The following is a 27,941-nucleotide window of genomic DNA, read 5'->3' as shown; positions in this document are numbered from 1 at the left end:
GTTCCCTGTGTTATACAGAATGAGCCGCCGATCATCAGCAGGTGATGTGAGTAATATATGCGTTAGTGTGTTGTGCGCATCCCGCCATCCAGCTTGTCAATTTCTCGAGTGTGTAGATTTCAAGAATGAATTCCAAAATCCAACGTAAAGGTGCATAAATAAACCTCTTGTTTTCCTTCATATCTCACAAATTCTAGCCTCTAAACCTCTATTTTCTAACAGTTCTTGCAGCTCAGTCCAAGAAGAAGCGGTCCAAGCCGTTGAAAGGCAAAATGAAGCCAGATGATGGTAAAGCTAAGGGCAATAAAAGGTATGTCATGCACCACGCTGCAAGACTTGAGAATTTCATAGTCAACAACGGCTTTTTGTGCTCAAATATATCTCTTTAATGCCATAGTGGTAGCGTGTCGAGCTACAATGATGATGAATACGAGGTCGATGAGAATTCTGACGATGAAGAGCAAGAAGATCCGAACGATTACTGCAAAGGTGAACATTTTCTACAAACTTATTAACTCTGCTTGCTCCTTCAAAATAGAACATATAATTTAATCATTAGCTACAGAAAATTGTGGTTATTTTCGGGTGTGAATTCATTCGGTTGCTTCCTATTTCATAAATTTAATCGTAATCACGAGGTCTAGATTGATAATCATTTATTTTCTGGATTTCGGCGTTCTGCACGATACTTCTGGAATGTTTTACCTCAAGTCAAACAAGTAGAATCCTATATTTACTTCTTTCATAACTATTAATTGAGTTTGCAACGAGCCGTTCCTTTATACTTTATTATTATGACTGTTTTGACATTATTTTAGTTCGGTGCCAATTGTTGTATTTTTCTAATTTCAAGTCTTGTAAGACTAAATATTTCAACCTAAAAGCTTTCAATCAAGTTTTCTAAAGACCCTTCTATATTATTCCTTTGTATCCTTTATATTCTTCGAACTAAAGGCCATAAACTTTTTTATTTAAACGTTGACTACGGCTTTGCAGTATTTCATTCATGTTATGTACAGTATTCCTAATATAATTAATTCATGACTTTTTTCGCCAAGATTTAAGCTCATTAAATTAGCGTATAAAAAGGCCAATCTAAAAGTACTGTTTCACTAAAAAGTATATCGAATTTGGTTTTGGAAGGTTTGAATATAAACAAGGTCTGCGTCATTTCTAGTGCAATGAATCTTTAACAACTTAAATTTCTATATAACAGCTGTTGTTATAAATTGTTTTTATCTTGTGCAGTTATCCCACCAACCACAACGCATTATATTATCAACATGTATCATCCTCTAATGTTACCAAAAATAGACACCAGACCTAAAATCTTTGAATGATATTCATAAATTTTTTTTGATTCGAAAATGTGTACCTTCTTCATATGAATAGACCTAGCTAATTTAACCTTCGTGTGTGAATTTCCCATTTCAAACGATGTGATTGTGAATTTAGCTTTCTGAAATTTATCCGTTCATATTCATGTGGATATGTGAACATCAAGTGCGTGGTTTGAAAAGGGCAATTTATATACAAAGGTAATTAGGTCTATAATGACACAAAAGTTTTTGTTAGACAATATTATTGAATATTTAAAAAAAAAGACCAATGTGCTTATAAAAGATAGGCATGATTGCTAGTGTGTGTTGACCATTTAACCAATAAGTGCATGAATATGTGTGTATGTTATGAAAGTGGCACAGTAAGAGTCCAAGAATTACACAGAGATTTTAGTGTAAGGATTAATTACGCAAAGTAATGAAGATAAGATTTTGAGAGAGGAAAGGGTTTAAGATTTAGTATTATTATCATTGAAGTGTGACCCACGTCTTTGCCAACGAGCATATTTTTCGACTGCCATCAGTCAAAAAACTGAAACTAAAAATACCAATATGTCAAGGAAGGTTCATGGGTCCCACTCCAAACATAATGGTAGCTGTAATTGTACAGAGTGAATCAGTTAGAAGTTGGCATTAAAAGTATTGCTCATTGCATTTGCTACAGAATTCACATTTAGTGTTTAAGATTGACCTATTTTACTATGACTTCACAGCTTGTTTAAGTATTTGGATCGATAAATTACTCTGTAGCTGATAGCTCTAATATGACTGGCTTTCAAACATTTTATAAACTGTTGTTTATCCTACAATGCATACAGTATTTGTTGGCTATAATTGCTATTCTAAGTTATAAAAAAATACCATTTTTTACAGCTTTCTTTGTGTTGTTGTCATTTTGTCTCTCTCCCACTACAGTCAACTCTTGTTACATTGGACAGCCTCGGGATTGTCACTTCATGTCTGTAATAGCGATCGTCTGCAATAGCGTGAATTTTAATTAAGTAAAATTAATTAATTACAGTCGTTTCTTTGTCAATATTTTTGCCGGGGATTTTTCTCCAGACTCCAAATCTCTTGAGATATGAATAACAATGAAACAACCGCCATGTTGATTGATCGAACAAAAGAAGCTAAGGAGGAATGCTTTGTTATCATCAACCAATTTGGTGGCTATGACGTAACATGCACGTGCTCTGTTGACAATAGACCCTTTTCTCAAGGTTGCGTGCGCATCCAAATTTTACAGAACTTGACGGGTCACGATACCAAAACACAAGCATTATCATGCATTGCTATTAAATTTCTTTCAATAAGAATTCAATAAAATTGATTATTCTCCTCTTTAAATATAAGACTGTCTTCTCAATTTTACTGAATTTGTGTTTTTCAGTTTTGTGGCCCGTCTAGTTGGATGCGCATGTAAATTTGAGAAAATGGTCTATTGAAAGCTGATTTTTAATGATCATAGTCAAAAAAGACATTACGTCAGCAGTGCGCGCCACCCATGCTACTATCGAGTTATTAGTTCAATATATGACCTTTTCTTGTTTTCATCTTTCTTTCCAGGTGGATATCATCCAGTACAGTTGGGTGATCTCTTCAATAACAGATACAGTGTGATAAGAAAGCTCGGATGGGGACATTTTTCCACAGTATGGCTTGCATGGGACACAAGGTACAACATTTCGATAATAACCATTCAATAGATTTGACTATTAGCTATTGTTGTGCAGGATCAATTAAGTGATTGCCAATCACTTTTGACTGCAGTTTTGGGCTCGATATTTTCACTCTGATATTCAATATTTTCAACATTCATAATAAAGTGCAAAATGCTAACTGTGATGCAGTTCTAGAGTGCATACCACATATCAATGTAAAAAATAATTGTAAAAAACTGCACAATTTTGCACAAATTATTAAGTCTGTAGTCCGCAGACCTACATGTACAAATCTTTATTTGCACTACTTTGTACAATTTGGTAATAACGTAGATAACTTTTTCAATTGATAATCATATGGTACATGCACTCCATTCATGCTGGATAAAATTTCGTGCAATTCAGATATGAAATGTTTGCAGGTATGACATATTAGAAACTTCATGAAAACTAAGATAATTACCATTGCAGTTTTCCATATTCTGCGAACGCAGACATTCCAACGGCTTGTTGTGAAATTGGTTTTTCACTGCTACCAGTCAAGGACATAAAAGGTACCAACTGATATTTTTGATTGACGGCAGCGAAAAACCAAATTCCAGTGTGCAGCTTGCAACTACTGAGTTTGCAGAATGTGGAAGACCGCAGTAAACCATTGTATTGTTTACTTTCTGTCTTGGCTTCAGCTGATCAAAAGTTTGTAGCTCTAAAGATCGTAAAAAGTGCATCCCACTTACACAGAGACAGCTATAGATGAAATGAAACTTCTGCGAACAGTAAGTATAAGTAGTTATATTCCCACCCTTTTGTATAGTGTTGTATAATTTCATGATCGTGATGTCATCTAGCATGCATAGTGCCTCTCTGGGTAAGGGGGCATTCTTCCTTGTTATTTCCCCCCTCACCCTGGAAAGTTGCTATGCAGGGTACAGTAGAGGTCATCTTGATGTAAAATTTTATCCACAAACTCATAGTACCAAAATATATTTCTTTTCTAAAATTATTAACCGATAAGAAATTTATCCTAACATTTAGAATTTTTCAAAATGTTTGTTATATGATGAAAAAATTTTTTTTATGAGCTAGGAGAATAAGTAAGAAATTATTTATCATTATAATTAGTCTCTAGCCATCCGGTTGGCTCAGTTGGTTGAGTATCGGACTTTCGTGTGGGAGGTCCTGGTTGGAGTCCTGGCCGGACCAGAAAGTGCTGCCTTTGTAATTGCATCTGCAAATGGTTAGACTTTCAAGTGGCTCGGATGACCACTTTAAATGGCAGTCCTGTCTGTCCACACTCATCATTACTAACCAACATCGGAGGGACGTAAAAGAACCACTGAGGACGTAAAGAAACCCTGGCAGTGTCCACCCTCAGTCCTTGATAGGAATTTAACTTATGACCTTCCGGATACAGGTCAGGTGGACTTTAGGACCAATGAGCTACAGAAATTAAAGACTCATAATGAGTGGCATTTCAACCCTAACGATTTGAGATCTGCCCACCATGCATAGGAAGACACATAAAACAATACTACCCAAATAAAGAATCTTATTCTCAAGAGAATACTGTAACACATATCTGAAATGGGAAAATATTATGCTAAAGTAGGAGAATTAGGTGCATTATTAACATTCAATATCATGTAATATACTTGTTTGTATGCACACAGGTTCATACAGCAGACGTCAATCATCCTGGTCATAAACATGTTGTACAGCTGACAGATGACTTTAAAATTGTTGGTATAAATGGGTCACGTATCCTTTTTGTTGCAATATATGTGAACTATATCACGATCATATGATAGAACATGGTTGTAGGTGCATGACTTTTGTTCATCATGCCTTATATGGTGTTGTTTGTACCCAAGCTAGACCACAATGCATCCTGTTTATCGAACTCGGAAAATGTTACCTGTAGGAGATTAGAACATTTTTCTATTCAGAAAAAGAAATTCAAATGTTTGCTAGAAGTGGACAAATTGGTAAAGTTTGAGCCCTGGTGATTGTCAAATATACACCTACAGTATTTCGAAAATCATTGTCGCACCAAGAGCCTCAAGTAACAAGCCAACGCTCCAGAGAATGTTTTTTTTTTTTATAATTATAATTGATTTATTCATGGTTCATGCAAGTGGCTATAGCCGCTCTCCACTAATTATCATCTCAAGCAGCCTTGCTTGGAGCAATATGGTGAAGTCAATAAATGAAAATGCACCATGAATAAACTCATTACAGCTAAAAGTAGCGACGTTCTCTGCAGTCTTGGCTTGTTGCTTGAGACTTTTGGTGCGACAACGATTTCTGAAATAGGTGTATAATTAGTAAGTGTAGACTATGGTGCAAAAGTCTGTAGTTTAGTTTTTATTTGTTAAACTACAAGAAGGAAGGCTTCCACTTTTGGTCATATGGCATACTAGTCTATTGATGGGTTGCAACCTGGTTAGCTCAGTTGGTAAGAGTATTTTTCAATCCACATGATCCAAGGCTCAATCAGGGGCAAATGCAGAAATTTGTTAGGGAGGGTGTTCCAAATGAAGAAGTGTATATAGAGATGTTATTTATTGCTTCAAAAAAGCATAAGATTAATTATGAAGTTAAGGGGATGTCCGTTGCACCCCAGGGTACCCCCCTGGATTCACCCCTGTCAGTAGTTCACACATTTTGCCTTAATTTCTTGTCCTCAGATATATGTATGGTGTTTGAAGTATTAGGTCACAATTTGTTAAAACTAATTATCAAGTCCAGTTACAGGGGAATCCCCATTAGCATAGTGAAGAGTATTATATGTCAGGTAAGTGTATACACAGGGGAATCCCCATTAACATAGTGAAGAGTATCATATGCCAGGTAAGTGTATACACAGGGGAATCCCCATTAACATAGTGAAGAGTGTCATATGTCAGGTAAGTGTACACAGGGGATCCCCATCAACATAGTGAAGAGTATGATATGTCAGGTAAGTGTAGACACAGGGGAATCCCCATTAACATATTGAAGAGTATGATATGTCAGGTAAGTGTAGACACAGGGGAATCCCCATTGACATAGTGAAGAGTATCATATGTCAGGTAAGTGTAGACACAGGGGAATCCCATTAACATAGTGAAGAGTATCATGCCAGGTAAGTGTATACACAGGGGAATCCCCATTGACATAGTGAAGAGTATCATATGCCAGGTAAGTGTAGACACAGGGGAATCCCCATTGACATAGTGAAGAGTATGATAATGTCAGGTAAGTGTAGACACAGGGGAATCCCCATTAACATAGTGAAGAGTATGATATGCCAGGTAAGTGTATACACAGGGGAATCCCCATTGACATAGTGAAGAGTATGATATGCCAGGTAAGTGTATACACAGGGGAATCCCCATTGACATATTGAAGAGTATGATAATGTCAGGCAAGTATAGACACAGGGGAATCCCCATTGACATAGTGAAGAGTATCATATGTCAGGCAAGTGTATACACAGGGGAATCCCCATTGACATAGTGAAGAGTGTCATATGTCAGGTAAGTGTATACACAGGGGAATCCCCATTAACATAGTGAAGAGTATGATATGCCAGGTAAGTGTATACACAGGGGAATCCCCATTGACATATTGAAGAGGATCATTTGTTAATATTAACTTTTTTATTATTTTTATCCAGACTCTCAAGGGTCTTGATTATCTACACACCAAGTGTAAAATCATCCACACAGACATCAAACCAGAGAATATTCTACTATGTATCAGTGAGAGACAAATCCAACAGTTAGCAGCAGAAGCTGTCATGGCAAAAGATACTGGAATCTACTCACCAGCACTAAGTAAGTAGAAGCACCAGTCCATCCATCCGCCCATCCTTCCATCCATCCCTCCATCCCTCCATCCCTCCCTCCCTCCCTCCATCCATTCATTCATCCACCCACCCACCCATCCATCCACCCATCCATCCATCCATCCATCCACCCATCCATCCACCCTCCAATCCATCCGTCCATCCATCCATCCATCCATCCATCCATCCATCCATCCATTCAAACATCCCTCCCTTCCTCCCTCCCTCCCTCCCTCCCTCCCTCCCTCCCTCCCTCCCTCCCTCCATCCATCCACCCATCCATCCACCCTCCAATCCATCCATCCATCCATCCATCCATCCATCCATCCATTCAACCATCCCTCCCTCCCTCCCTCCCTCCATCCATCCACCCATCCATCCATCCATCCACCCATCCATCCATCCACCCACCCACCCACCAACCCATCCATTCATCAATCTGTCTTTCTGTCCTTCCTTCCTTCCATACATTTATTTATTTTTAACGCCATGTATTTTGATATGGTTTATAGTAAGCACAGCACCAGCATCTGTCATGCAGGTTAGTTCTTCCACTTAAAAAAAAATGGTTTGAAGTGGGAATTAGAAAACAGTTATCTTTCTTTTCGTTGGAAGTTAAAAAACTTTCTCATCTTAATGTCAGAATTATCCTTAAAACTGCTAAGGGAACTGCTGTATCCTTTGATTAATATACAGACCCATTTATATAACTAAATTATTCATAATAGTTAATAACAACAATTTAAGAAAATATTAATGATACTAACACTGAAATTCCACAGACTTTCACTGGAACACATGAATATTCTAAGCAAAGCTAATGAAAGCACACCTGAACGCATACTATACTATGTCTATCCTTTGCGTACATATTTACGGTGTTCAACTTACCCACAGAGAAAAAAATATCGCTCTGGAATCCTCACGAGTACCCTACATTTCATATTCCGGTTGCATTACCAGCGTGGTTGGTCCTTGTAGTGGAGTGGTTAACACATCAGACTAGAATACCGAAGACGTAGGTTCGATTCCCGCCAAGGGCATTTGATATTTTTCTCTTATTCTCTATTTCATTACGCACACCGAACGCATAATTTATTACCACTAAGCTAAAGCTAAACCTGTTTAGTTTGTTGTTTGATTGCTTTTATTTTTAATATTTTGTTCATAGCTCCTTATCCTCTTTTCCAGCAATCATGTGAAACAAAAATATCTAAAAATAAAAAGAAGAAAATGAAGAAAAAATTAAAAAAGCAAATCGAAAAACAAAAGTTACAGCAAGATGAGATAGAACAGTGCATGCTACAGGAATGTGAAGAGGATTGTGAAGCAGACTGCGAAGAAACAAGTACCACAGAAAATGTCAGAGATGACTGTGTCGAGGAATCGTCTAAAGAACTTTGTCAGCTTCAGAATGAATCAGAGATGAATTCTGATAATGAAGCGCCAAGTGAACTAAATAATGAACTTGAGGAAGAGTTCATTGAAGAACTGAGTAGTAAAATGCTACAAGAACAGTGTGTGGTGTCTGATGAAGATGAAAAACAACAACAACAACAACAAAGCAAACTTAACACAGGTGAGCAGATTTTTTTTATTGGTTTGATAGACCCTTCTCGAAAAGAAGCTATTAACTAGCTAAAAACTAATGTGAGCTGCGTCGGTGTTTCTAATGAAACAGTAATGATAAAAAGGTAAATTATACACCGCGAAAAGATGAAAAACTTACTGATATTTCGGACGCTAGTCCTTCGTCGGAGTAAAAGAGAAAGAGGTGGTAGAAAGGAGTATTTATATGATAGAATAAGGCAAAAGAAACCAATGAGAGCAAGGTAGGCAAGGAAACAAAAACAAACAATCAAAAGACAAAAGAAAGGGTTAGTTGAAAGCAAAGCGTTCATTAATCCCGTTTGGACTAAGAGTGCCTAATAGGTGAATACGCCGCATTTCTTTGGTCTTGAATGTGGACGAGGCTAACATAAAAATACTTAAACACTTTCTTGTAATGGAATTTGTGGCATTTCTTTTGTATTTCCATGATAGCTATTCAAGACAATTTTAAGAAGGGTGCATCAGGGCTGATATTGTGCAAGAGTGCACATCATATATCTGTGAACAAAGTCAAATATGTATTATTATTACTGCTATTTTGTACAAAAAAGTGGATATTACTGGAGCTTTGCAAATTACCTGTGTCTTTGTTTGGTTCTTGCCAGTAAATTCTTCGCTTTTTTTACAACTAAATAGTTGGTAACTGAATACTTTTAAGCTCTGCATGACGAGTAATTAGGGCGTGCACTCACCTCTGGCATACTGTATCTAGATTCCATTCTTAAGCTTGGCATCACGTGGGTAGAGTAAATTGGTTGTCTCCCTTGATTCCAGTGTTTTATGGTATACTTTTATATCTTTTATCTTATAAATATTTCTATATTAAAAGCACTCAGGTTTTACATCATTTTAGGATAAAAGAAATATGGTAATATTAGGAATAGCTAATGAAATATCTTTGCCTTATGTATTACTATGCAGAGAGACATAGTATTTTCTAATCATTGCATTTATGAACGGTTCGGCATGTGTGGCTACAGCGCTATCCAGCACTATTTTGTCCTAATACCTGGCGCTGCAGGTTCGATTCTCTACTGTCTGCTGCATATGCAAGTTCAAATGTTATTCTCTCCCTTGCCACGATGGTTTTTCTTCTGGTACTCTGTCTTTCCTCCCTCTGTAAAATTCAACATGGGTGATGAGTCTTATGTAGTCAAATGTGTGGCGCAAACATCATGGAAGGCAGAGTGATGGTTGTAAAATATTATTGAATTTTGTATTGCACTGAATAATGTTGAGGTCCTCATTAACCGCTGTTTGAACCATATTAAGCCCCGTTTACACTGGCCATTTTTGCGGCGATTTTTGCTGCGATTTTTGTGGCAATTTTCGGAAATATGAAATCTTTTGTCTCATCCTTCGAAAGAGACATTCGTCTAGGAAAATCTTGGTATCCTGAAAAAAACTTTACAAGGAAATTCTTTGCCATTATTTATTATGGACAAAATCGCAGCAAAAATCGCAGCAAAAATCGCTAGTGTAAACGGGGCTTTAAGCTCTTTTTGTAAATAATAGATATGATACCACAGATCTTGGGCTCTTTCTCTTTTGCTTCCTTAAATATTGCGTTGTTATTCTTTTTCTCTTTTCTTCATATCTGCTAGAAATAGAAAAACCCTCAATTAATGGTGATGACAATAGTTCTGATCTGATGGAAGAAGAGCCTCCGTTAGACCAAAAAGGTAAGACACCATATTTACACAGTCCTCTAGTAAAGTGTACCATTTCCTATGAATAACAAAATGTTTGTCTTTCCTTCAGCATCCATTTCTCCATATCATGAAAGTAACGAAGGAGACCAAGAGGAAGTTGATTTTGATGAAGATGATATTAGAGTTAAGATTGCTGATCTTGGGAATGCATGCTGGACGGTATGTATTAGATATTAACTATGATATAACCAAGAGAAAAAGAAACTAAGACAAGGAATCTCTGGTATTCATGCTTGTAACCTTCATAGGCACCGTTTGAGGCTATTTTTAGAGTCAATTTTGCCATTATTTGTTTTTCTGCACACGCATACTGCACGCTCTCTTTGCTGTTTGCTCATCACGTTTTCTTGAAAAACACAAGGAAACGGGAGCAAACAGTTTAGAGCGCATGCAGTATGTGCAGTAGGCGCGTGAAAAATAATAAATAAATAGATAAAAAATAAACCCGATTAAATGAATGAATCTAAAAATAGCATGAATGATTCTAAAAATAGCATCAAAGAGTGCTCATGATGGGGCGCGGGGATTCCTTCTCTTTGTCCATTTTCTCTTGGTATAACATTGCATTTATATACTATTTATACAATGTTTTTGAGTAGCGTACTATGAAGTTGCATGAGCCTTCAGGCACGTGAGTATAAAAGAAAATATACCATAATTATGGCTGATTGGCTGGCTGGAGGATATGCCATACCTGTTGCTGAGTGTTCATTGGCTGGCAGAGAGTAAGCCATTGTGGCAGAGTGCTGATTGGCTGGCTAGAGGATATGCCATTCCTGTTGCTGAGTGTTCATTGGCTGGCAGAAAGTAAGCCATCGTGGCAGAGTGCTGATTGGCTTGCTGGAGGATATGCCATTCTTTGCAGCCGAGTGCTGATTGGCTGGCTAGAGGGTATGCCATTTTCTTGATGGGTGCTGATTGCTCCAATGTAGCTGGACATTGGATCTTTGTCAGCTGCTATAATAAGCTACTCTTCAGATAACGTATTTCTTGCAGCAACATCTTTTCCCCACTTTCTTATCACATTAGATAATGGTCATATTCTAATCCTCTTTCTGTTTTTTCTAGCATCATCATTTTACTGAGGAAATACAAACTCGCCAGTATCGCTGCCTGGAAGTATTAATTGGTGCTAAATATGGACCGCCATCTGATATATGGAGTACTGCATGTATGGTATGTATTACCTCGTCCAGGGAAGTCAGGTGGTTGTGGGCTACCTGTGGTTATGGGCTTGCTAATTCTATTTACTGTACGTTGGGAATCATGTTGTCCAATTTCAGACAACGTGTCGTTCTCTTGAGAATAATATTCTTTGTTTGAGTTGTATCCATATATACCCCTTGCAGCACTTTGGAATGTGGCTCAATCTGGGGGACAAAGCAAAAGGTCCCAATTCTCAGGAGATTAGAATTCTTTTGTTTTTTCCCCAGTCGAACTGCTTTGATGTCACATTTAAGGGGTCTAAAGCCTGGTTCACACGAGCAACGCAAACGCAAACGCAAGCGCAAACGCAAACGCAAGAAAACTACGTGTGAACTACAGTAACACAAACGCAAACGCAAACGCAAGGAATGGAAAATTTTCCATTTTCTTGTGCTTGCGTTTGCGTTTGCGTTTTTAACGTGTGAACCGGAGAAAACGCCAACGCAAGCACAAACGCAAGACGTGGTTCACACGAGCAACGCAAACGCAAACGCAAACGCAAGGAAAATACGTGTGAACTATAAACAATCACTACTACGCATGCGTATCTTAATTTACTTGCATTTGCGTTGTACGTGTGAACATTGCTTGCGTTTGCGTTTGCGCTTGCGTTTGCGTTGCTCGTGTGAACCAGGCTTAAACGTGTAGAGTTTTTTTGATGCGCAACTGTTAAACAAAAAAATAATACTCTAGGAAATGACACATGGTTTGAAAACATAATTACTAAGGTAAAGAGATCTATTCATGGACTTGCCGGCATATTTGAGCAGAGTTTGTAGTTGGTATTTACTTCTTTGCTTTGAAGATTTAGTTATTGTTACACTGTGCAATTTTCTCAGTAACGTGTCTCGCAATGCTTGAAAATGTAGCGTTGCAAATGGCCGAAGTAAGTAGTTACACTGCAACGCGATCTCAGCAACTTACTTTTTTGGCTCCTTGGAAGGAAATGAGAAATGTGCCCTTGTGTTCTTGTGTTCTTGTGTTCTTGAAAAATATGCCTTAAAATTGCGAGAAACGTTGTTGGAGGGGTGATGGGTGATCTTAACACTGTGCAGTGGCGTTAGCAGTTGCTGCAATCCAGTTCTACCTCGTGAAACGCTACGCGCAACAACAAAAAATGCGAGACAACCCCTGTTACACTGTCAAATTCTCCAGCAACTTGTCACACAACGGCATTGCAAAACAAATTGCTGAGAAAATTGCACAGTGTAACAGGGCCTTTTTTCTCAAGGGTTTTCCTGAGTGTCGTCAGTCGTGAGCCTTTAGACAGAACATGCAATTATTTTCTAGCTACATTAACATGACGTAAAACATAGCCTTTGTTTTTGCATTTCCTTTACGCAGGCATTTGAATTGGCAACAGGAGACTTTTTATTTGAACCTCATTCAGGAGAGGACTATTCAAGAGATGAAGGTATGTATTTGTTTGCTTGTATTTTGTTTTACTTTAGCCAATGTTACACGGGACGATTCGCAACGACGATTTTTCACGATGCGCCGTTGCGCGAAAACCTGATGTCGTAAAACATGCCATCTACAACGATTTTCAGATTCGGCAACGCGTTGCAAGTTTTTGATTCAGCTTCAAAAATTCGCAACACTGAATGGCGAATTTTATGTCAGTTGATTCGCGTAACAGCTTCAGCTTCATCAACGATTTTTCGCGCAACGCATACCCAAAATGCAGTTCAATACTCTCATTAAAGCGAGGCGATGTCGACAAACAAGATGGCGGTTTTGAAATCGCCAATAATCGTCCCGTGTAACATGATGATTTTCGTTCGAACGTTGCGCAAAAAGTTGACTCGTGTAACATGTATTAAAAATCGACGAATCGTATCGCGAAAAATCGTCGTTGCGAATCGTCCCGTGTAACATCAGCTTTTAAGGTTTTGGATTTTATATTGGCACATTAATAAGTCATATGTGCCAGTCACTAGCATGCTAGTATTTGCTCAAGAACATTGGTTTATACCGTAGTTCATCCTTTCCGGTCATAAATGTCCTCGGGCTTTCTATTTTGAATAGCCGTACGCTATAATTATTAGAGATGTCTTCATATGACTGTGAAAAGCTCACGACACGGCAAGGGAAACGCCAGACCAATCATACTGCTCGAGGATTTACTCCCGATCCAATCAAATACCCAGAATATAGTTTAAACAAGACACGGTCACGCCAAGGTCACGGTACTGTCAGACCAATCACATTACGAGAGAACGATTAGCCAATTAAAATTATAGAAAACATTACGGTCACGGTAAGGCACGCTTACAGCACTGAGCTTTTTCAGATTATTTATTTCATTTCATTTATTTCAGATCATCTGGCACATATCATCGAACTTATTGGAAGAATACCAAAACATATCGCTTTGTCTGGAAAATACTCCAAAGATTTCTTTAATAAGAAAGGTATGTACCGATCTGCCCCACATGGATAAAGAATCCTCATTAAATAACTTATATATTTACTACCACCACTCCCCGTACAGGGCTCTTCTGTGAAGTATACTCCACACACACTACAACTACATTCTATATTTACAACATACAACGCTCAACTCACATGTTGATTTTTACGGAGTTAGGAAACTGGAGAATCTGAAGAAAACCCTCGTAGCATATGAGAGAACAACACCCGATTAGCTCAGTTAATAAGAGCGTCGGTCGGTTGTGCGAGAGGTCGTGGTTCCTCGGCCGGACCAATACTCAGGGTCTTATAATAACTGAGGAGAAGGTGCTGCCTTTGTAATAATAGTAATCTGCAAATGGTTAGACCTTCAAGTTTTCTCGGATAAGGACTTTAAACCGTAGGCCCTGTCTCCCAACCCTTCCTAACCTGCAGTAAAATGGGGGACATAAAAGAACCTGTTGAATTATTCGTGTAAGAGTAGGGGATTGTCTTCCGGTTCAACAGCCTATCCCCGTCTGGAGGCATAACACTAACGTACTATCAAATCACTCATGGTTGTAAGCTTCACGGATGCTACTAGTGCCTTAATCTGCAGTCCGTAAAGTCATCCACTGGTCACGATTGTGAAGCGCATTGAGACGTTGTATAAATGCGCTATACAAGAACCTCCGATATTACCTTCCATTAAATCAAACAAACTCAACTCACATATGATCCAGTCTGAGCCGGGGCTTGAACCCGGACCACAGTGGGGATAGACGAGCAGTAAACCACTACGCCACCCATGCCACCATCCTTGATTTAGTGATAGAATGTTTGAGACATGGTTTACGTGGTCTACGCCAAATTCGTGTCTTGAGCACAGAAAATTGAAGTCTGTTTAGTTTAGTGTATCGGTAAATCATTATATTTTTTTGAAAACTAGATTTTCGGATAGAGTAATGCATATTGCCTTAAACCTGCCCTAGTCATGGGTAATTAGTTCTTAATATTTTCTGTTTTCTTTCAGGTGAACTCAAACATATAACTAAGCTAAGACCTTGGTGAGTATTGGAGTGTTTGACACTCTTTCTGGAGAGCTGCTCTGCTCTGCTCTGCTCTGCTCTGCTCTGCTCTGCTCTGCTCTGCTCTGCTCTGCTCTGCTCTGCTCTGCTCTGCTCTGCTCTGCTCTGCTCTGCTCTGCTCTTCTTTCACATTCTCTGATGTTCCCCACCTTAATAAAAGGAATCCTCACTACATCCTTCTCTTCCCTCTATCAACCAACACAATGCTTACCTTTCAGGGGCTTGTATGAAGTCCTCACCGAGAAATATGAATGGCCACATAAAGAAGCCGAAGAATTAAAGTCTTTTCTTCAGCCCATGTTAGACTACAACACAGAAAGAAGAGCTACAGCTAAGCAATGTTTAGAACATCCATGGCTACGAGATGTTCAGTAAACATCGTGATAGAATCGCATAGTATTCAAGACTGCAAGCTTACAGCATGCTGTTGAATGACTTATCGCATCGGCCACTATTGCAGCTTGACGTTAAAGAGTCCAAAGTTTGAAAGACAACGTAGACGGGTAACAATAAATGATAGCGTTTGCAACATCATTTCATCAGCTACTTCAAAAAACTTTGAAGGGGTGAACGGCGATCGGTAACAAGCGATAGTGGATTAGCGATAGGAGATTCCAAGGTCATTCCGAGATCCAAGAATAGCTGGAACTACTGATGTTCCTTTTTATTTTTCTTATAGATATAACACAGGTTATTGTAGAGATATTTAGTGTTGTTTGTAGTCGACGAAAACATTTTAAACACCTCAAATATTAGTGTCGAGATGTATGCCCTCCTTTCGGTCGTGCAATCGCCAAACACCGATCGCCATTCGCTGTTCGCGCCCTCAACCTTTTTGGAAATAGGTTTATGTAAAATGAGAGTGGCGATTCGTCAATGTGAGCAAAAAGACAGCATAGAGCTATATGCTTATATCTTGATGACGTTCACAGAGCTTGCAACAGAGCCTTCTCAAAATTAACTTGAGGCTAGCATGAAAATACGAATAAAGAAATCACACTTTTCTCGATGCTTTTTCCATATTAGCCTCACATCTCACATTCAAGGTGATTTTGAAAAAGGTTCATAACCATGGTGACGGTAGTGCCACGTGTTATCCATTGATTGAATGCAAGATTACTTACGTCAATAGCTTTTCACATGATAACTGTAACAGTAGAGCTTAGGCCCCGTCCACACGTATCCGGATATTTTTGAATCCGCTACTTTTTTGTTGCGGATTGGCCTTCCGTTCACACGTATCCGGCGAATACGGTATACGAATCCGTAACTTTTTGAATACGGTCTCCAGAGTGGAAATTTTTGAATACGGTGTGAATCCGGTGTCTTGTGGACGGTCGAATCCGTATATTTTTGAGTACGCTGACGCAAACAAACGAAAATGGCGACAATCTTTAGTGCGGGCTCTTGGTCATGTTTAAGTGCGCATGCTCTGTTAACCTAAGATTTTGAAATCCGGATACGTATTGGATACGTGTGGACGGTCTAAAACGATTCGAAAACGCTGTGTAGACGCAAAGTTTTTTAAATCCGCAACAAAAAAGGTGCGGATTCAAAAATATCCGGATACGTGGGACGAGGCCTTAGTCATATTGACTTAAATTGAAGGTGTTTTTTCTCATATTCATTTCCCAATCTTTGTGGATTGCTGTTGTTGCAAGGTTCGTATCGCTGAACTTCTAAATATCTTTTATGGAGCACTAAAAGTCTCCTTGAAAACTCTTACAATGTTGCCATTTCCCGTTAGTCAAACCATAAAGTAAGCCACTGGCTACAAAAGCAAACTTTTCCAACATTTGCGCTGAAATTTCCGAGTTCTGGGGCGTAGCGAGCAAAATTGACTGCAAATCGTATTTTTTCCATTGTTTTCCAATCTTATATGGCTATGTACCTTTGAATTTGGCGGAAATTTTCGCGCCAAAACGCGTGTGCTCGCACCTCCAACTCTGGTACTCTCGCTACGCCAGAAAATGTTATGTTCAATTGGATCAATTTGGCATTGCATTGCATTTTGGGGCTGTTTTAGGTGACATATTCCCAAGATATGGCATGTATTCGTACCCTAAAAAAGCCCCAAAATGTAATGCCAACTCAAACCAGTTTTTTTCAACCTTGGAATAGCCCGGCAATACCCTAGCATTCCATAATATTTTGTGGTGTGAGCTCTGTTCTTATCATTCCATTCCTTGTTCGGATGGACCCATTTCATTCCAAATTTTCTAGTGAAAACAGAACTGTAAATTTAAACATAAAGTAATCTCAATAACCCGATATTAATGCGAGACTTGATTGAAGCTCTGCAACAGGAAGTTACTCTGAAAACAGAGATAGGATTGTATAGAAGAATTAAGCTATTTATTATTAATCTAAAAGCGGAAATATTGTCATTATAGTCCAGCTGCTAACGTCAAAAAAAAGGTCGAATTGTTCACTTTGATGATAAAAGCATGAAACTTGGCATGATTGTTAACCTCCCTGGGACAAACATTTTTTGATATGGGGCCAAGCGAAATTCGCTTGGGACAGCAGGAATGGGCATGCCCGGAATTTCCGACATGGAAACGAGGCTACAACATAAAAACACTCTAAAATACGACAGTTTTGAGATACTTCCACCACTAAACATCAAATTTGTGTCAAGTGAGCAATTTCACTTGCTTTGAGTTGAATAATGACGATCACGTGATCGTTTTAAAAAAAATCGACTTTAGCTTGGGATCCCTGTGTCGAAAAATCAAAAAGTTCCTATTTTTGTGGCTTCTTGAGTAAGATATATAACTATAATATTTTCTGCTAATCATATAAATCGGTTTGATAAAGTATCAATTTGAAAAAGGCCTTTGTATCTTCATATTACGTATGATATGCAAATTGTATTCTTACTGCAGGTAAGAATATTATTTTGTTTCTCTTGGTTATATCCAATCAATTTTTTCTTTTTTTTTTTTCTATATTTACCTTAGGAATTCATAACCTCTTCAACTCGTTTGTCATTTCTAAATAAAGTATGACATCGCGCTTAATTATTTGACTGAATCTATTTGAACTCGACTGAAATCTATTCGAGATAAAAGCCTGAACTTAGTCGAATGAATTACAATCAAATTAATCAAGATTAACTGCATGTCACCATAACTCTCAACTTGTATTAAGTAAAAGTTAAATAATGGAGTCAAATTAATCATTTTAGTTGAAATCTCCACGGATTGGAACAAGTGTGTCATTTGCCAGCGGAAAACAAAAGAAGGATTGCAATGTCCGGCAAATACAAAGCGCAAAGATGGGAGTGTTGGCTATACCTCATTTGCGAGTAACATTCTAGAGTTTAAAAGCATTAGTGGTGTTCCTAAATGGTCGAATCTAAGTTTACTTGACGAAGGACTAGGGATAGAAGAAACTCTTAGACAGAGAAATGCATCATGGCATAAGACGTGCCGAGACATTTTTAATAATACGAAACTTGAGCGAGCAAAGAAAAGAAAACTTTCTGGTCAGCCTGATGCTAATGAGGACGATACCCAGATTGAAAGTGACGGGAGCGTTTGCAGTCCACTCAAAACAAGAAGATCCAGAGCCACATTGTCTTCCAAAGCCCTCTACTACTACTGTTTTTACTGTGACAAGGGAGACAATCCCATAAATCTACATTCATTTTCAACATTTGATGTGAACAAAAAAGGTTGAGAGTTGTATAGATGCGGTGAATGACAACGAGTTAAAAGCAAAGTTAAATACGTGTGGAGATTTAATGGCAGCTGAGGCCAAATACCACACTAAGTGCTTGGTGAGATTATATAATCGAGCCCGGCAGACAGCAAAAGTACAACTGCAGAATGACGCAGAAAGGCCACCAATAGAATTAGAAGAGCTTGCATTTGCAGAACTTTTCGCCTATATCGACGAAAGTCTTGAATCACAAGACTTGCCTGTATTAAAATTATCTAATTTGGTGAAATACTTCTCGTTAAAGCTGTATGAGCTTGGAGTAAAGTGTGATAATAAAATTAACTCAACTCGACTTAAGGACAGGATCTTGGAAACATATTCTGACTTGACAGCTCACTACGAGGGAAGAGAAGTACTACTGGTACTGAGGCAACACATTGGAGGAGCTTTGAAGGAGGCAAAAAAAGGAAGTTCAGATGCATGGTACTTGGCCAAAGCAGCACAAATAGTACGAAGAGAAGTTCTTAAAACAGAAAACTCTTTCAATGACTCATTTTCATTAGGGTGCCAGAATGAAGCTATACTCCTGCATCTCTAAAAACCCTAGTCGGTATGATTATGAAAGGCTCTACAGCAAATGTAGATATGGCCGACAGTCAGGCCTGCTGGACAGTGTCTCAGCTCGTCGTATTTAATACCAAATCACGTCCTGTAATCGAGAAACTACTCATCATGTTCGATGGAGAGAGTGTCCACTGTCTATCTATACAGCTCTGAAAATTCACGGAATGACAAGGGATAAGAGTCTTATAGACACGTTTTATAATCTAGGAATTTGCATTTCATACGACAGGCTGCTATCTATATCTACTGACATTTCTAACAGTGTGCTAGAATTGTATGAAAGTGAAGGCATTGTTTGCCCACCCAAACTAAGAGAAGGTCTGTTCACAACGGCTGCGACAGATAATATTAACCACAATCCTAGCGCAACGACATCCCGCGATTCCTTTCATGGCACTGCCATTTCATTGACTCAGCATCCTTCTTCAGATAATCTTGGCAATGAAAGACCTACCCCTACCTTTGATCCAACAAAGAGAAATGATTCTAAAAGACTTGCTGAGTTACCGAAACTCTACAAAGATGTTTTGCCTGTGTGCCTAAACACCACTGAATATAATGTACCGGAAGTTCATCAGCTATCTCAACTTTCTCAATCTGTCGACGCAAATCCTGGCGAAAGAAACATTGAAGAAGAAGATTGGCTTGCCAACGCGAAGGAAATCCTATCGAAGGGCGAGTTGGGGGAAGAGGATTTCATATCCTGGGCAGCATACCGTGCCTCAAAGTCTTCACTTTCAAATCACGAGCCAGCAATCATCTCACTATTACCAATGTTTATGGAAAATGCACATTCCTTTGCGATGATTGTCCATTCTATGAGAGTCATCAAAGATGCTACACAATTTCTCAACCCTAACCAGATTCCAGTGCTTACTCTTGACCACCTCTGTTTGCTTTGGCCAAGCAAATCCAGTGGACCCTTGGTGGTACATATAGCGAGGACAATTTTGTCATCATGTTTGGCGCACTACACATCGAAATGGGAGTATTCAAGATGATTGGAAAATGGCTTGGTGGAAGTGGCTGGACTGAAGCTCTATGCAATGCAAATGTAGCAACCCAGGGAGTGGCGGAGTCCTTCGTAAAGGCTAGCCATTTAACGCGGACCCGGAGGGCGCACCAAGTAACAGCAGTAAGCCTTTATGTGCTCATGCATAATGCATACATCGACCACGCCAAAGATGTTGAAGAACCCAAGCCGTTTTTAGAATGGAAAGAGAGCATGCTAGAGTGCCCGCAGTTTTTATACTGGTCCACAGTTCTAGATATAGAACTCCTCTCTTTGAAATTGGTCAGGTCAATAAGAGAAGGCAACTTTTCAATGTTCATCAAGCCTATGAAGGAGATAATACCATGGATGTTTGCTCTTGATCACCCGAACTATGCCAGATGGCTATCTGTGCATTATCGTGACATGTGCACCCTACAAGCCAAACACCCAGATGTCTACGCTAACTTTTGCAATGGTTCTTTTGTGGTACATAAGAGCAAAAGTCTCATTGCGTCCCTTGAAGAAATGGGAAATCCCTTTCTTGATGAAGGGAAAGACCTCTTTGCATTACACACAAGGGATATCATGGATTCAGCTGTTGTTGACGCAGTCAAGAGTGTTAAAAAGTGTAGCGGACATCTTCTTTCGTTCAGTGGGGACATCTAATTCGGTAATGGGTACACAACGCAAAACGCTCGTCGATTATATCAGCGATTTAATTCTCGATAATCTTGATGTTCTTCAGTTATTTCATTCACAATAGACAGATTTATAATTACGAGGTTCACTAAAAATAAAAAGTTACAAATTAAAAGCCTATATCTTACGGAAAATCAAATATAATCTTGACATACCATATGGTGTACGTATTACGATCGTCTTGCTGCCTGTCCCGGCTTACATCCCATAATTTCAACTTATGAATATTAATAACCTACGCTAATTAGGAAATCAAATAGTTGTCGTCTACATTACTGGCCCCAAATGAGGCATTTCTTATGGATCATTTCTTAAATCATTGTCCTGACGACAATAAGAAATTAATTTGGTTTCATAGCACAATTATCAATTAACTCAACAATGTTCTTGTGTAATTCGCTAACAGTGCTTCCTTGATTCTTGAGGCTTTAATCAACTCCTTCCAGCAAGCACAATTTGTGAATGGGACGGACCAACTCTGTCTTAGACGTCTTGACTCTTGCGGAGCGTACAAGTCCCTCCCTTGCCTTGTAAACTTCTAGTACACATGCCAGAGGCCACTGGCCCCGTTTAACGGTCTCGTCCACCACCAAAACAACATCACCTTTCGCTAGGTTCCTTTGTGGGGAGATCCATTTCTGCCTCAATTGTAAAGTTGGTAGGTACTCTTTGAGCCAACGGCGCCAGAACAGATTGGCTAGATATTGACACTGTCTCCATCGACGTCTGCCATAGTTATCAGAAGCCGTGAATACACCTAGAGGCATACTCGCTCCTGGACGCAGTAACAGGATATGGTTAGGCGTTAAAGGGGAGTCGTCCTTGGGATCATCACTGCAAGTTGTCAACGGCCTACTGTTAAGAATGGCCTCCACTTGCGTCATTAAAGTCAACAGGACTTCGTCTGTAGTAACTTGCTCCCTCAACAGGGCCCTTAAAATGGACCTTACAGATCTTATGATTCTCTCCCATATTCCACCCATGCTGCTGGCTCCTGGGGGATTAAACTTCCAGACGATTTCTCTCTGTTTTAGGAAACTCTCGATCTTCTGAACATTCCATTCTTGTAAAGATTTGCGTAGCTCTCTCTCACCACCCTTATAGTTAGTGCCATTGTCGCTTCTGATTTCGATGGGTCTTCCTCTGCGATTCATGAACCGCTGCAACGCATTGATGAAGGAATCTGCTTCCAAGCTATGAGCAACCTCTAGATGTACGGCTCGTGATGTTAAACAAGTGAAAATGCATCCATACCGTTTCTCTGTGCTCCGACCTCTTTTCACTAAGAATGGACCAAAGAAGTCTGTTCCAACAAATGAAAATGGTGGTTCGTCAGGGGTGAGCCTGTCAACTGGCAAGTTTGCCATCTGTTGGGATATAGGCGGGGCCTTACGTCTTCGGCAGTCAAAGCATGTCGTCAGCACACGTCTAATTAGGGATCTTGCGCTTACTATCCAATATCGCTGTCTTACAAGGGCCAGTAGGTGTTCTCTTCCAGCGTGGCCGTACAGTTGGTGATAATGTCTAATAACAAGCTCGCAGACAGGGTGGTTCTTCGGTAGAATTGGTGGATGTTTGGCTGCATCAGAAATTGGGGCGTTCTCTAAGCGGCCTCCAACTAATAAAACTCCTCCTTTAAGCACGGGGGCTAGCTTGAAAATGCAACTTGCCTTTGGTAGGGGTTTCTCTCTTGTGGAAACTTTGACTTTCGACTTCTCAATCTGTTTGCTCAAGATATTCACTTCCCTTGTGAAGCCTTGGCCTTGTACATCCTTGATAATTGCAACTTCTGCTTCTCGAATCTCTTTCACAGTTATTCTTCCTCTTGTAGCAGGCTTAACTTCAAAATCATGCTTTGAACTTCTTAACTTGTTTACGAAGTAGTTTCTGAATCTCAGCATCCAGGCAATGGCCACCTTTAAGCGATACCAATCAGAGTAATGCTCGTACATTCGTTGCAGGAAGTTCTTTGAGTCCCTTTGCTGTGCCATATAGACCTGTCTCTCTCTCTTCACTTCTGGGTCGTCACTTGGTACCTCAGATATCTTGAGAACTGGTGCTGGCCACGAATCTTGGCCTTTCCATAAAAACTCAGGGCCGCACAACCATCGCCTTCCTTCGTCTCCTGTAAATTTCTCCGCGGTCAAACCTCTGGACGCATCATCCGCAGGATTGTCTTTGGTATTCACATATCTCCACTGCTTGGGGGTAGAAAATTCGTGAATGATAGCAATCCGATGTGCTACGAAGATGTTGAATCGTCTTGAGAAGTTGTTGATGTATTGAAGCACTGTTGTAGAGTCAGTCCAGAACGTCGACTCAGTCAGCGGCAGATCTAGCTCGGCTGTTAACATCTTATCAATTTTGACTGCTACAACGGCCGCCGATAGTTCTAAGCGAGGAATGGTCACTGGTTTTACAGGAGCGAGCCTTGACTTCCCGTTCAGGAACGAACAATGTACTTCCCCATTAATGTCAACCATCCGCAGGTACGATACGGTGCCATAAGCTGACTGGGAAGCATCTGCGAAATGGTGCAATTCATAGGTGACGATGTTTCCAAGGTCAGGTGACTTCAAGCATCTCGGTAGCTTCACATTTGACAGTCTTGGTAGGTCTTCTAGCCATCTCTTCCACTCAACGAGGTTATGTTCAGGGATTGGGTCATCCCATTTTAATTGCTGTCTACAAAGTTCTTGCAAGATTAGCTTGGCTAACAGGACGAATGGAGCAGCGATACCCAATGGATCATACACAGATCTCGTTATGGATAACATCCCACGTCTTGTAAGAGACCTTTCCTTTACCTGTGTCTTAAATCCGATGCAATCTTTCTCGACATCCCATTCAACTCCTAAGGCTCTTTCCGTCGGAAATCGTTCAAAGTCTAGTTCCTTTACAGCCTTAGCTCTTTCAGATTCAGGTATCGACTTGAGGACTTCTTTACTATTGCTCATCCACTTTGTGAGACGAAATCCTCCTCGTCGTAGCAGTTCAGTCACTTCAGATGCAGTTCGTATAGCGCCTTCAACAGTACTTGTCGACTTCAGCATATCATCCACATAGAAGTTCCTATGCACGATGTTCACAATCTCATCATCAAATTCGGTTTGATTGTCGTCAGCTGTTTTTCTGAGTGCAAAATTCGCACAACTTGGCGAAGACGTTGCACCGAAAATGTGGACTAGCATTTGAAAATTTGCTGGCTGTTGACTAAGATCTCCATCAGGCCACCAAAGGAATCTAAGCATGTCACAGTCCTTGGGCTCAACCTTGACTTGCAAAAACATAGCTTCGATATCTGCTGCTAGTGCTATGGGCTCTTCGCGAAATCTAGTAAGGACGCCTACGAGATTGTTCGTTTGATCAGGTCCTTGCAATAGTTGGTCATTTAATGACATGCCTTTCCATTTGGCGGCGCAGTCGAATACCACGCGTAGCTTCTTGGGGGTAATCACAGCATGGTGGGGTAGGTACCACACTCTCTTCTGGTCAAAATTCTCGTTGGGAAGGCGACGGGCATAGCCCTTAGTCAGATGGTCATCTATAACTTCTTTGTATTTCTCATAAAGTCCAGGATCGTTCAGGAATCTTTGTTTTAATGTTGCAAGTCTAAACTCAGCCATCGGTCGATTGTTCAATGTACAATAACTGCTGTTTCTCCACGGCAGGGCCATTTGGTAGTGACCCTCAGATAAAACCGTGCTTTCCTGCATGATAGACAACGCTCTTTTATCTTCTGCTGACATGCATTCTTCGGAACTTAGTACTGCATCTCCGAAATCGGTCCTCCAGAATCTTTCAACTTGAGCCTTAAGCTCATCACCGTGGGAAGATATGTAGTGTGCGTTCAAACTTTGTTGATGCGTAGACTCAGTCATCGGTCCTACGATGGTCCATCCAAGGAGTGTCTTGACCGCATACGGTTCCTTCCGTTGTCCTCGTTTCTCTTCTAACGCCCAAAAGGCTTCAGGCGTATCATTGCCGATGAGTAAAGTAACTTCATCAGTGTCTATTTCAGGTATTTGTATTTCTGCTAGATGTGGCCACCTACGAATGTCTTCATCTCTGGGTGCACCTTCTGTAGTGATGTGCAATTTTTTGACTGTCCATACGGTCGGTATCTCGACGACATTGTCTGAGTCAAGAGCTGTAACTTCCAAACTCGCGGTTAATCCCTTTCGCTGAACGTTTGCCTTTTCGATAGTTGTCAACGAGAATGTTCGTTCGGCGCCTTCGATTCCCAGCTGTTCTATTAGGCGTTTCTCGCACAATGTCGTGTCGGATCCTTGGTCCAAAAGAGCGTAGGTGACAACAGATCTCTGACCTTTCTTTCCACGAACCTTTACGGGCACGATTGGAAGACATACTCTTTTCTCCTTGGCAAGAACATCGACGCTGTTTACGCTATCAGCCTTGACGACATTATAATTTTTAGCACTGTTCGTATTGTTACTTGAATCCTGGCTCGGTTGTTGATTAAGGTTAGAGCTGTTCGGTGGATGCAGCAACGTGTGGTGTTTTCCCTCACAGGAATCCACTTCACACTGTTTTTTCTGATAGCAATTCTTTGCTCTATGTCCTCGCTTAAGGCAGTTGTCACATAACCCTTTGTCTCGAACAAACTTCATTCTTTCACCTTGCGTCTTCTTCTTAAATTCATCGCAGCTTGTGAGAAGATGTGCTTGGGCACAAAGACCACACTTTACCTGGTCGTTTAAAGTATATGCGGCCCTCGAAGCTAATTGTGAATCCTTTGTTGTTGCCGTCACTTTCGGCGTTTCTGCTTGGTGTGTCGCTAGGGTGGTAGCTCTTGGCGGCCTTGGCGTGTTCTGAAACGGTTTACTTCGGGGTCGCATTCTGTCCCTGGACGTGTCCTTTGAGTCCATAATCTGTCCGAAAACAGGATCATTTGCGGCCTTTGCTCTCTCAGACAAAAATTCGGACATATGGTCTATGCTGGGTTTTCCTCCTCCGCTTCGTATCACTCTAGCCTTCTCGAGCCACCTAGCCTTTAGGTGGACAGGGAAACGTTCTGCTATTTTCTTCAAGTTGTCAGCATTGTTCAAGTCGTCATAATATCCAACGGCACGTAGAGTTAATTCACAGTCCTTTAACTTATCGGCGAAAACTTGCAGGCCTTGTCTATCAGACGCCCTCAGCGGGGGTCCCTCAGTTACAAGATCAATGTAGGCCGTGGCTATGACATAAGGTTCGCCGAATCTTTCAAGCAATAACGTTCGTGCTGTGAGGTAGCCGTCGGTAGAGTCCAATACTACACAGTTCTTGATCACTTCTTTAGCCTTGCCCGTACAATATTGCAGTAAATAATTCAATCGTTCTCCGTTATCCTCAGTCTTTGCTTCAATGTTCTGTTCGTAGTTGCGAATAAACCTCCAGTAGTGTAATGGGTTTCCATCAAAGGTTAATAGCTCTGGTTTAGGAAGCATTAAAGCGTTGGTCATGGCGCTGGTGATCCTTTCTTGCTGCTTTATCAGTTGACTGAGGACCTTCTCATGGACTGCTGGCTTAGGTGGTTCATCGTTATTGGCAGTGTCGCTTAGACGGTTATCATAATCAGCGACGTAGAACTCGGGTGTGTTCAGGTCCAGCCATGCCTGTGGTGTCGGTGCATGCGCAGCATGAACAAACTTCGGTTTGGGCTTCCTGTGTACTACATCAGGCCATTCTGTCGTCGTAAACGGGTTACTTGAGCTTCCCCTTGTCGGTGTTGCTAACGAACTGCCAGGCGTCTGGGCCATCGGGGCTGCGAATGGGTTAGTGGAGATCGGTGTTATCGGAGTTGCAAACGGGTTCACAGGGAGGCGCTGTCTAAAGTCTGCAACTCTAGTCGATTCCTTTGGGGCACTTCTTGGTGTGGAGCCAAAGGGGTTTGAACCAGGTAACACGTCGTCGTCGTCGTCGTCGTCGTAAAAATTGTATAGCTCAACTCGTTCGGCCCTTTCATAGATTTTTAGTTCAGTGTTTCTTTGTTCCATTTCGTGTTGAGCCTTTAGTAATGTGTGTCGACGTTTTATTTTATTGACTTGAATTGCCTCCTCTAACCGCAATTTCATCGTCATCTCTTCAATTCTTTCTTGCAATTCTTGCTCTTCCTTCAACTGTCTAATCTTAAGCTCGGCAACAGCTTGATCTGCCCTCGCTTTCAACTTTAACTTCGTTGCTGTACTTGATTGGGAACTTTCGTTAGAGCCTGCTTGGCTACTAGAATCGCAGGGTTCGACAAGAGGCAGATCAAAGTCAATGAACGGTCTTTTGTTCCGGTGGGTCCACGCATCAATTTCTCCCTCAATGTCTTTTTTAGCTTCTAGCTCTCTACTGTAAATGCCTTCAGCTTCTTCAATATCCAACTGTTCCTTCAAGCATTCTAAGTGCTGTTGACAACACCGTTCGAAGTTATCAAATGTGTTCAATATTTTCTGCCTTATCCTCAGAACGGTATCAATATCATTGAAATTCTCTGATTTCATCACTTCTTTTATATTTCGATAATTCTTTGTCAATTGGCCAATATATCCCGATCTTGAGCGTCTTAGAGCTTCAGCTCTCTCTTCTCTCACTCCGTCACAACTTTCACGATCAGCGGGCTTCTTGCGTCTTGCCGGCGGGCTTCCTGTGTCATCATCCATCGCTGCACATGGAAATTCGAGGAATTCACAAGCCGTACGATTCTTGTAAACACTCTTCGGAGATGAAATAAACGCTGGATAACTGCAGAATCAAGCTTAATAAATGTCCATCAGTCGGTGAATGACATATGTGAACAATAATGTAGCGGACATCTTCTTTCGTTCAGTGGGGACATCTAATTCGGTAATGGGTACACAACGCAAAACGCTCGTCGATTATATCAGCGATTTAATTCTCGATAATCTTGATGTTCTTCAGTTATTTCATTCACAATAGACAGATTTATAATTACGAGGTTCACTAGAAATAAAAAGTTACAAATTAAAAGCCTATATCTTACGGAAAATCAAATATAATCTTGACATACCATATGGTGTACGTATTACGATCGTCTTGCTGCCTGTCCCGGCTTACATCCCATAATTTCAACTTATGAATATTAATAACCTACGCTAATTAGGAAATCAAA

The 27,941-nt window shown here is 40.3% G+C and overlaps 2 protein-coding genes across 2 annotated transcripts; one reads left to right on the top strand and one right to left on the bottom strand.

Annotated features, from left to right (window-relative positions):
• Positions 1–86: 86 nt before the first annotated feature.
• Positions 87–17,295, top strand: LOC116293323 (SRSF protein kinase 3). Its single transcript, XM_031700739.2, is given in 18 exon segments — positions 87–150; positions 223–310; positions 398–489; positions 2,907–3,015; positions 3,689–3,734; positions 3,736–3,777; positions 4,672–4,759; positions 5,689–5,795; positions 6,660–6,819; positions 7,343–7,371; positions 8,022–8,409; positions 10,046–10,123; positions 10,203–10,312; positions 11,222–11,329; positions 12,704–12,773; positions 13,681–13,773; positions 14,784–14,817; positions 15,057–17,295. Coding segments are annotated over 18 exon segments (1,824 nt in total). The 5' UTR covers positions 87–125; the 3' UTR covers positions 15,214–17,295.
• A 3,524-nt stretch (positions 17,296–20,819) lies between these two features.
• On the bottom strand, positions 20,820–27,941 carry LOC148908755 (uncharacterized). Its single transcript, XM_089035960.1, has 3 exons — positions 27,840–27,941; positions 20,977–27,772; positions 20,820–20,909 (listed from the first exon to the last, which is right to left on the bottom strand). The coding sequence occupies exon 2, from the start codon at positions 27,469–27,471 to the stop codon at positions 21,250–21,252; it is 6,222 nt and encodes a 2,073-aa protein (XP_088892086.1). The 5' UTR covers positions 27,472–27,772; positions 27,840–27,941; the 3' UTR covers positions 20,820–20,909; positions 20,977–21,249.

This window comes from Actinia tenebrosa, unplaced genomic scaffold (assembly GCF_029948245.1).
Source record: "Actinia tenebrosa isolate PJP-AT-01 unplaced genomic scaffold, QUT_ActTen_1.0 PGA_scaffold3__52_contigs__length_22856419, whole genome shotgun sequence".
Lineage (NCBI taxonomy): Eukaryota > Metazoa > Cnidaria > Anthozoa > Actiniaria > Actiniidae > Actinia > Actinia tenebrosa.
The sequence above is the reverse complement of the archived record's forward strand: the minus strand, read 5'-3'. Positions and strand labels throughout refer to the sequence as shown.

Bases quoted from the DNA above. Each gene is read 5' to 3' on its own strand.
- LOC148908755 (XM_089035960.1), bottom strand. From the start codon at position 27,471: ATGGATGATGACACAGGAAGCCCGCCGGCAAGACGCAAGAAGCCCGCT.